Genomic DNA, 10,400 nt, shown 5'->3' on the forward strand with positions numbered 1-10,400 from the left:
ACTACCAAATTAATATACATTAATTAATGTAAATTTCCATATACATCTTACTTATTATATTTATCTATTATATTAATTTATATTATATATTATATTATTTTATGTACGTTAAATGGCAAAATTCCAATTTTACTGCAGGCTACGCGGAGATGTACCGATACCATCCGATCGATATAGAGTACAAATGAGAGGCAACGTCGTCCAGTTGACTCTGAAGCAATCACAAAAGGACGACACAGGACACTATGCTTTGGTGGCTACGAGAGTTGGTCAAGGATTCGACAAAGGGTCTTCCAAGAAAATTCACCTCAGCATCGATGAAGCTTCGGAAGAGGGTGATCCACCAGTCTTCTTACGAAGATTGACAGATCTTGCAGTTAAAGTTGGCACCAGGACCAGATTCCTCGTGGAAATCCGGAGTTCGACCACACCGCAGGTAATCATTTACATCGCTATATCGTGCTGATCACTCAACTCTTAACTACTACGATGAAATAGTAAAGTATATAGAATTGAGTAAATTGACGAATATTATGACAGTTAATATTACGTAGTATCTACTTGAGATTGAAATAATGGCAGTTCCTAGATCTTCTTGCCCAGTTGGATTAATATTATCAGTGAAATTTTACGACTTATAAATATTATTAATCTCTTTGTAAATCAGTCAACAACCTTGGTAATGGGACAAATATAATTATACAAGTGAATTTTTCCACCTGTAAATTATCCAATTATCCTGATAAGCATGTAAATAAAAATGGAAGTAAAACTGATAGTGCGAAGTTAACCATCATCGTGATTTCTTTATCTATCCACAATTAATCCATCTCTGCGAAAACTGTTAAGGTTATTTGATGTATGTGGATACAAAGAAACGCGTGGATAAATTGTAAGGTATTGTAAGTATATATATATTGTGAATATTAAAGTACAAAGTGTGGAATACAATGTGAGCTGGTTCAGATCCGCACGCTAGCAATGTTACCCTGAGACTAAAAGAACCCTGAAGCCAACGTCGCACATGTACCGCTTATGGTCTGTCCTCGACGCATTCTTTTGTCTATGCGCTGTCGATGGCTTCAGTGCTTGAGAAAACTGAAGACCAGATGTAGAGTTTTCTTAAAAGTGGCGACCACTTCAACAAAAACAAATTACAGAACAAATTATCGATAAAGTGGAAAATAATCCTATAATTTTCTGACAGACACACTGAACAATATCACACGATAATATTCAATTTTTACAAAAAAACATGTTGTACCTCTTCTCCTCTGACAATATTACCTAAGACATTCGCATTGTTGAAAATTGTCCAGGCCATGAGATTGACCATATTTTAATCGTTCTAAACAATTTACTAAAAAAGCACAGGTCAACAATGAGCAGCGGTAATCTCGCGGAAAACTTGTTAAACGAAAAAAGAATTTTACCACACGTTAATAATAATAATAAGAAGAAGCCTGGTACGTTCCAAAATTGGTAGACAAAATTGGTAGACAAAATTGGCAAAGGAATCCGTGCCAACGTCGGTGATTAACCCGGAAGGGTTGAGTCGAAATCAACCGGTGACTTATTGCGACGGATTTCTGTTGGTTCTTCTATGGCCGACAGCGGACGAAGCGGGAAACGCGCGCTAAAAGGGAGCCAGCCGAGGTCCATGACCCGAGATTCAGAGACGAAAGGTAGAAAACGAAGATCGTTACGCGGTCCTGTGCGTCGTATTACGACTATTATTACGCGCGCGCGTATACTATGGCCTGAAACTATGCCCGCAGATCGGCTAAATCTGCGTGCGTTCTGACTGCTCCTCGAGAGCCCGTAAACTTTCGAATGCTCGTTTTTCGCGCGGCGATTCTCTCTGACCGGGTTGCGTAACGCTCGAGGGAAGAGAATTTGCTACGAAACGGTCCCGGCGGAATTTCTCGTTGAAATTGTGAGGGCAATTTTGAAATAATTGATGTGCTCTTTGAGATTAAAACCGAGACGAATAACTTTCAAATGTGGAATTTTGATGCTGGCTGGTGTCAGAAGTAGAGTTTGTTATAAATAATAATTATTAAAATGTTGATTATCGAATAGGTTGAATACGACGAATTATGTATTTATTTAGGTTGAATAGGAATTGTATGTTTGTGTGATTTGTAACTATTAAGAATTGACTATCCATCTGCTGAACAGGTCCGAAAGAAAAATTGGACTTTACTTTCTCCTACCATTCGATATTTCATATATCTTTCAGATGAATTTTCATATAATTAGAGAACAGAACCGTGATAAAATAAAAATGTAGGTTAATAAAAGAATAGATAGGTGAAATAAATCGATGCTGGTATTAACAGTGCGAATTAGGGTTGTTATAAAATGCCGAAGACTATCAAGAATTTCTATTCCTCTAGAATCGTTAATCTGCTACATACATATGCCAGAACCATTAATACTGCGTTTAGACTTTTCAAAAGTATTCTGAATTTACAAACTCGTTCCTGTTCATTTTCTGGCTTTAATGACATTTCATAACTAAAGAATAACGACTTTTTGGATCCAAGGATATAACTCTCTTAAGATTAGCTTCTAAGTTGGATTTTTAAGTTTTCCTATAAAATCAAAGCAACATTTTAATACATTCAATATTTCTACAATTATGAAAATGACGAACAATGCGGGTTCAGCTTCAAAATTCAATAAACAAACAGCATGCTAGCGTGTACAACAACGTACTGAATCTTAAACTTGCTTTGCCATAAAAAATTTAAAAAAGTCACTTATCGCCTTCTTCTTCTGTAATCTTCGTATTTTAAATTGAAGTATAAAGTACAATCGATTATAATCTCCCTTATCCTGTCATAAATAAAATATACTCTACCATGAATAAAATATCGACAACTAAGTAGAATATTAATTACAGGGGATTACGTAGGAGACTGATTACAGATGATTAACTGTAATATTGATTATAAAGGATCAAATAGAGTAGCAATTGCGAAGTATGAAGTAGAACGAATCTTCCTGTCGTTCGTTTTCTCTGAAAGCACGTATCGTTTGATTTGTTGTTGGCGTCAGCAGGCTTGTCGCGGCTTAAATCTCTCAACGAATCGTTGTTGTTGAATTCCAGATCACTTGGCACAGAAATGCCGAGCCGGTCCACGCGGGTTCAAGATTCTCTTTCGTCCACGAGGGAAATTTCTATTGCGTGGATGTGGCACCTGTCACGGTCGAGGACGAAGGACACTGGACCTGCATGGCGGAAAATCGAGGCGGACGATCATCCTGCACCTCCCGTCTTACCGTAATCGGTAAGAACACGTGTTTCTGTTTAAGTTTGAATTCGATAAAATTACGCGAGTGTCCTGGGACTCCGGAATTTCCGGAACTCCGATTCGTCGCGGCTGTCTTCTAGACAAAAATAGATACGAGCCGTACGTGGTCAGCGTTTTGGGATTCGGACGGAGAAATAGTGAATTTTGATCGAAGGTGCTAGGAAACTCTTCTAATGACCGTAACTTTGAATATTTATCGTTTTTCCTTTAACATTTTTAAATCAAATAAAAAGAAATATGTTTGAAGCTGCGGTCTTTTTGCTTTGTAGCTTTCTTTAATTCAATTTAATGATGTATCGTTAATAGAGAGTTAATAATAATTTGTTAATTTAAGATAATAGTTTCTTTTCTAAGAGAAAGTTTCTTCTAAATAGATTTTTTGCATAATAAATAATAATTACATAATTACTACAGGAAAAGAATGTTCCGAGTAACTATGTATAATGAACAAGAAAACGATCTTTCTTTATGTTATTCAGTTCATTAAATCAAACTTATGTTGATTATTAACACTGTAAATTTTTTTTATTTTATTTTCGTTTTTTACAATTTGTCCTTATGGACATTTGGTAAAGTGTTATATCTTATTGGTGAAAAAAAATAAAATAAAAATAAATATAGCATGCGGGTGGCTACCCCCAGCGGGGTGCCAGCTTCGTTTTTTCTAAGTTATATCTTTTATGAAACACTGTAAATATCATAATTTTTGTTGAAAACTTTTCTTCCGGACGAAAATTCCTCTTAAACGTATTCGTTTCATACCCTAAATACTATCTTTGATGAATGTACTCCTTTCTGTATCGTGTAGTATGAGTGGACTATGCACTTTCTTTTTATAATTAATTCTCTCTTTCGATTTGTTTTCATTTTTTAATCTACAGTTCCAAAAGCGTACAAAAGGCCAGAATTCGTGGAGGAGCTTCGAGCTCTTCTTACAGAGACAGGTACGGTGTCCTTGGAGTGTAAAGTAGTCGGTGTACCTACGCCGGTGCTAAGATGGTTCAAGGACGACAAAGAAATCAAGGCTGGTGATGTCTTCGCTTTAACTGCCAACCTCGATGACCCAACCTCCCTTGGCATTTATACTTGCGAGGCAGTAAACTGCATGGGAATTGCTTATTCTTCTTCAAAAGTAAGCGAGCTTAAACAATATTATAACATTATATTACGTTTTCTTATATTATATTATATACGCGTCTATTTTTATTATTATATTATATTTAAAAGTTTACGCTTTTCCCATTAATTGCCTCCGTTTTCAGAAAAGAATTTTCACGACATTCGGACATATACACGAAGTATATTTTTTAGGTACATGTGGTTGGGAAAGGCAGTAGGGAAGGTTCTTTGAAGCCAGCAGATTCCTTAACACCGTCCGGTCCTCTTCCTACTTTCACGAGGATTCTGCAGGACGAATGTTGCAGGATCGGGGACACTCTCCGGCTTTCCTGCCAAGGTATATCTTTCGCAATTCCTTTCTTTTTTTTTTTTTTGTTTGTTTGTTTTTTTCTATCAATCTTATCCAGTTACGACGATTATTTCATATTCAAATTATTACATTTCATTTTTCTATTTTCTGCTAGTTTTTAAGGATCGTAAAATACACACATACTCGTACATATATGCAAACCTTTTCTTTTCTTATTGGATATTAAATAAACGATGCGATTAATCGGTGAAGCGATTCAATTTATTACGATGTAACAGTTCAAGTACCACCATGGCCGAAAGCAATTACGTGGTACAACAAAGAAGGACGCATCGAACCGAGCGAGAAGTACCACGTGATGGAAGATGGCCTTGGTGGATACTTTATAGAGGTAAGCCCTGCGGAAGCCATGGACGAGGGCGAGTGGAAGTGCGTCGCCACGAGCGCTGAAGATATGAAACAGTTTACTACTTGCTACGTTGCAATGTCCAGTAAGTGGAAAACTAACACTTTCTCCGTTCGATGCATTTAAGTTAATTTCATCACAATTTGCTAATTTTCTTATTATAATTAAAAATTTAATTAGAATTAAAATTAGAAATAAAACTGCTCGAATTTTCATTAGCCGATTTTGAGAATCAATTAATTCAATCGTATTATTGGGTTGGAAACTAAGCGATTGTAGATTTTGTCAATGTTAAGGTTATTTGATGTATGTGGAATCAAAGAAACGCGTGGATAAATTGTAAGTATATATATGTAAGATCGTAAATCTTGGATAATTCAGGTGATCGATTCTGAAGTCTGAAAATCGAGTTTTATCGTGAAAGTAGTTAGATAAAATACAAAAATAAACAACAATTGATATCCGTCTATAACAATAAATAACGATAAATTACATAGACGCGAAATAACAAGTTCTATACAATGTTTACCTGAAAATCGAGAATCCATTTTCAACGTCCTGAGCTACCGATCTTTCTCCGTCAATCTTCCAAATTTTAAATGGTTATTCTGTGCTCTTGTCTGTCTCTGATGTTGCTCTCTGTCCGTCCATTTTGGAAAACAATGTCTCTCAAAAATGGTTGTCCGTAGAACCCTAAGAGGGTCGCTCTGTCCGTTAGAAAAAGTCGTGCTACCCGTAAAACAAGAAGAGTCCCTATCCCACGTGAACTCTAGGGAGTTTACATATATATATATATTGTGAATATTAAAGTGCAAAATGTGGAATACGATGTAAGCTGGTCCAGATCCACACGCTAGCAATGTTACCCTTTTTTTCTTTTTATTCGTGGAGGAAATCCGCACGGACGCCCGCCGCTTCTAGGGGGAAGAGCAGCGTGGCAGTGTCGGACTCCAACCGACTAAAACCTCCACGATGACCGTCCCTATGGCGACACACCGGGCCCCCCGCGCGCAACATTCTGTCCGTATTACGTCTCGCACTCTCCCAGGGACCGTCCGGATCCCCAACCGGACTGCTTGATGGCTCCCGGGTGCTGGAAGGTCCAGCACCTAACTTCAATCCCCTTCGGAGGTCGCTGCGGCTCTCGCGCGCCTCATGTAGGCGCGTCCACGGGCACAGCCGCGCCCTCGTCGGAGCAATGTTACCCTGAGACTAAAAGAACCCTGAAGCCAACGTCGCACATGTACCGCTTATGGTCTGTCCTCGACGCATTCTTTTGTCTATGCGCTATCGATGGCTTCAGCGCTTGAGAAAACCAAAGACCAGATGTAGAGTTTTCTTAGAAGTGGCGACACTTCAACAGTCAATACCACCTAATGACAAAATCCGCAATCACTTAATTGCCAACCCAATATAACGGAATAAGAAAACGAAGATTTCTGAAACTTTTTAAATCTTTAAATTGTTCAAAGGTAGATTCGTCGTTAATTGATATTTAAATGGCATTGGAGATTTATTGTCAGATCGTGTAATTAATTTTGTATTCGTCAAGTTCCAAAGAACTACAGGAAACCCCGCTTCATGGAAAGCTTGAAAGCTGTCCTAACAGAAGAAGGTCTGGTGTCCTTTGAGTGCAAAGTCGTAGGATTCCCCACGCCATTGTTGAGGTGGTTCAAGGACGGTCAGGAACTAAAACCAGGAGATGTTTATCAATTAACCGGGACCAACTCCTTAGGTATCGATCGTACAATTGAAACATCCGAATACGTAATAGTCTTTCAAATATTTAATTTTTTATGGACATATAATCGTTTCGTTAATGCTCGTAATATTCGATTTCGTACCAGGATCCTATTGTTGCATCGCAAGAAATTGTATGGGAGAAGCAAAAAGTACAGCCGAATTAACGATCGAAGATATACAAAATCAATTAAACGAAGAAGAACGTCTGCAACTTTTAAGCACAAATCAGCCGCCCATTTTCATCAAAGGCCTTAGAAGTTGCGAAGCGAGAATTAACGAAGATTTCCGATTTACGGTGCAAGGTAATTGCATGCAGAACTTAATTTATTATCTTAATCTTTCACTTAAAAGATACTATTACGTTATTACGCCACAATTTTCTTAGAAGCATCAAGGTAATTGTCAAAAATTATTTTGCCGTCAATTCTATATGACTTTCCAAATTTCTTACACATTTCAATACTTGCATAATCAGACCTGTGAAAAGCAAGATTGATGAGATAACAAATTTCACGTTACGAGTAAAAGCATACTAAACCTACATATTAGGTTGTCCAGAAAGTGCCTTCCTTTCGCAAACGTGTATTTTACAACAATGCACCTTCGCACAAACGCGAAAGCAAGTCTGTGAAATGTCGCGGTGTTTTCCTCGACAGAAGAAAATGGATCGTACGTAATTGACAAAATAATATAAAAGAAAAAACGTCGTGCGTCTATTATTTCCTCACAAAACGAAAGAAACTTTTCGGACAACCTAATACGTGATATTTATATCAGAAACTGAACTTCTTAAAACTATCACAAAAATATCTTCCTATGCCAATATCATATTGTCGTAAATTCTGTACGACTTTCAACCTTTTAAACGTTTCGGTACACGATCATAGATAAAAGACGGGACTGTCATCGATAGAGAATTTCAAGTTACAAATAACATTGGTGTGTGTAAATTTCGCAGTCAGTATTTCGCCCGAGCCAAGCCTAGCTTGGTACAGGGACGACCAGCCAGTGGAGGAGAACGAGAAATACCAGGTTGCCAAGGAAAATCTTGGCACTTGCCATCTCGACGTACAAAAGCTCGAATTTCTCGATCAAGTGAGTAGTAACTGTTTACAAAAATAAGAAGAAGAAAATTTGCAACGTCAACAGACTAAATGGATAAATAATAACCGTTTCCGATCTAACGATTTAGGCCGAATGGAAATGTGTAGCTTCCAACGATCATGGTCAAAGCGTCACTTCCTGTTTTCTCAAATTAATCATTCCCAAGCACTACAAGAAACCCAAGTTTCTTGAGAGTTTGCGCGCCATATTATCGGAAGAAGGCGCGGTAAATTTAGAGTGCAAAGTGATCGGTGTGCCTCAGCCGATTCTGAAATGGTACAAGGATGGCGTCGAGTTAAAGCCAGGAGATATTCACAGGATCATTTCTGGACAAGATGGAACCTGCTGTTTGGGCACTTACACCTGCGAAGCGACGAATTGCATGGGAACTGTCAGCAGTTCGGCGTCTCTTCTTGGCTTTGAAGGTATCCTAACTATCGTAATTGAGGATCATTCATCAGATCGGATGAAATATTTACACGTAACCGTTTCGTAAATTGAGACTCGTAAACGGTATAATTTGTACGTTGGTTCGTCGATTGAGATTGAGATTATTAGATGCATGAACAGAGAAACGCGTGGATAAATTGTAAGGTAGAAGATATATTTTAATACAGAAGTGTAAATACAAGTAGGAATATAATTTGAGCTGGTCCAAATCATCCTTATGACTGAAAGCCCTGAAGCCATTGTCACGTAAAATAAAAAAAGAAATTTAAGAAAAAAAGAAACTTTTTTTTTTTTTTTTTTTTTTGTTTGCAATACACTTCCGAGCTCTAAGCGTGACTGTTTAAGACTAACTTGGATGATTTTGGGGGGAGTATTTAAATTCTTTTATTCGTGGGAGTGGGAAAAGGCTTCCATCATATATTTCTGAAAACGGATAGAGCGACCAGATTTTATCCCGATGGTCACTCGTGCTAAGGCGCTTATCGCTTTGTTTAGTCGGATTTCGTCTGTGACACCATCGTCGCCTGTGTACTCTGTTACGACCGTTTGCGGAGAGACGCGGTCGCGAGGAAAACGCGTCAGCGAGAGGCGTAAATTCTCGCTACGATTCGCATAATCGACGCCGCGAATTAGTCGTTCCCCTGTTTCGGTTAAGATAACAGAGGTGGTTCGATGAATTTAACACTGTATTAACAGGTTAATATAGCTTGTATGTTTAACAATAAATTATGTAATAATAAAAGCGTCACAAATTATTTAGCGATGAATACAGTTAATGCGTTACAGAAATTCGACCCGACTTTACGATATCTCTCGATGAATTCGTTAGACTAAGCGACTTTAATTTCAATCGTCAGACCTCTCGAAGTATGTCGTTTGAATCTTCAAATCAGACTGATTGCTCTTAGATCAATTCTTTGTCTTCTCGGGGAGACGACCCCCACTATGCTCGGATCACGCCACCGTTCGCGCCTATGATCACCTTAGGCCACCTTATTTGTGAGAATAAAATAAAGGACCGAAATCGACGTTTCTGGAACTCGCTGCTTGGTGATATTTTCCGTCGGGCAGATAAGACGATCCGTCTGCGACGTTGTAGAACCGCGAGCGACGGTTAGAAATACGGTCTATACTAAGCCTCGTGGCGTAACATACTGTTTATGGTCTGCCTTCGTCCTAGTCTTTCGTCTATACGCTGTCGATGGCTTCAGTGCTTGAGAAAATTAAAAAGACCAGATATAGTTTTCTTAGAAGCGGTGACCACTTTAACAGAGATACAACAAATGCTTTAAAGAAATTTACTGTATACGACAAATTTCTATTATTAATAGAAAGAGCGAATATTAGAAATGTTAATAATTAATACTATATATTATTAAAATATTAATAATAGAAGTATTTCAATTTCATAATAGTTTATAAAATTGTAGGATCTAAACGAAGAATAAACTATTTGCATTCACACACAGTTAGACAACGTTATAGATAATTTTAGAGTATTTTCAGCGACAACAAATTTTTTATGAGTATTAAAAATTCTCTAAATACGTTGCAAATCCAGCAAATATATGTTTCATAGATAAACTCCCGGTTCAAAAAGAAGCGAAAGAACCACTGTCACCAAACGGTCACGAACTCGCTAGGAACTTGTCACTTTCAACGATTCACGAAGAAAGAACGTCCCAGTTATACGATACACCACAAACCGATCATTCCGTCACGTTAGACGATCGAGGAGAAGTATCCTTCAGTTTCGATGGTAAAGAGGTTTCCGTTAGCTTATACGAGACACCTGATCTCACCGAGGAAGAAGCTCTCCAGATCGTTGAGATGTACGCTGATCAATTATCTGAACACGTAACAGGTAAACTTCTATGCTGTGCATAGTTTAATCTTCAAATATTTTATTACTATCGTGATATAACAAAAGATATAGGACCTAGAGGAA

General features: G+C 37.9%; 1 protein-coding gene across 5 annotated transcripts in view; it reads left to right on the plus strand.

Moving 5' to 3' along the window:
- Positions 1-10,400, plus strand: part of LOC132916360 (titin homolog) — a 78,842-nt gene that overhangs the window by 11,194 nt on the left and 57,248 nt on the right. For all 5 annotated transcript variants that reach the window (XR_009660083.1, XM_060976277.1, XM_060976274.1 and 2 more), the window contains 10 exons: positions 139-436; positions 3,116-3,296; positions 4,202-4,452; positions 4,632-4,776; positions 5,028-5,240; positions 6,708-6,890; positions 7,003-7,200; positions 7,857-7,993; positions 8,091-8,427; positions 10,032-10,316. Coding sequence is in view for 4 of the 5 variants with exons in the window: in XM_060976277.1 (XP_060832260.1) it covers positions 139-436; positions 3,116-3,296; positions 4,202-4,452; positions 4,632-4,776; positions 5,028-5,240; positions 6,708-6,890; positions 7,003-7,200; positions 7,857-7,993; positions 8,091-8,427; positions 10,032-10,316 (2,228 nt within the window). In the remaining variant the exon portion in view is untranslated. The remainder of the gene's footprint in view (positions 1-138; positions 437-3,115; positions 3,297-4,201; positions 4,453-4,631; positions 4,777-5,027; positions 5,241-6,707; positions 6,891-7,002; positions 7,201-7,856; positions 7,994-8,090; positions 8,428-10,031; positions 10,317-10,400) is intronic.

The sequence above is a fragment of the Bombus pascuorum genome, chromosome 2 (genome assembly GCF_905332965.1).
Source record: "Bombus pascuorum chromosome 2, iyBomPasc1.1, whole genome shotgun sequence".
Taxonomy (NCBI): domain Eukaryota; kingdom Metazoa; phylum Arthropoda; class Insecta; order Hymenoptera; family Apidae; genus Bombus; species Bombus pascuorum.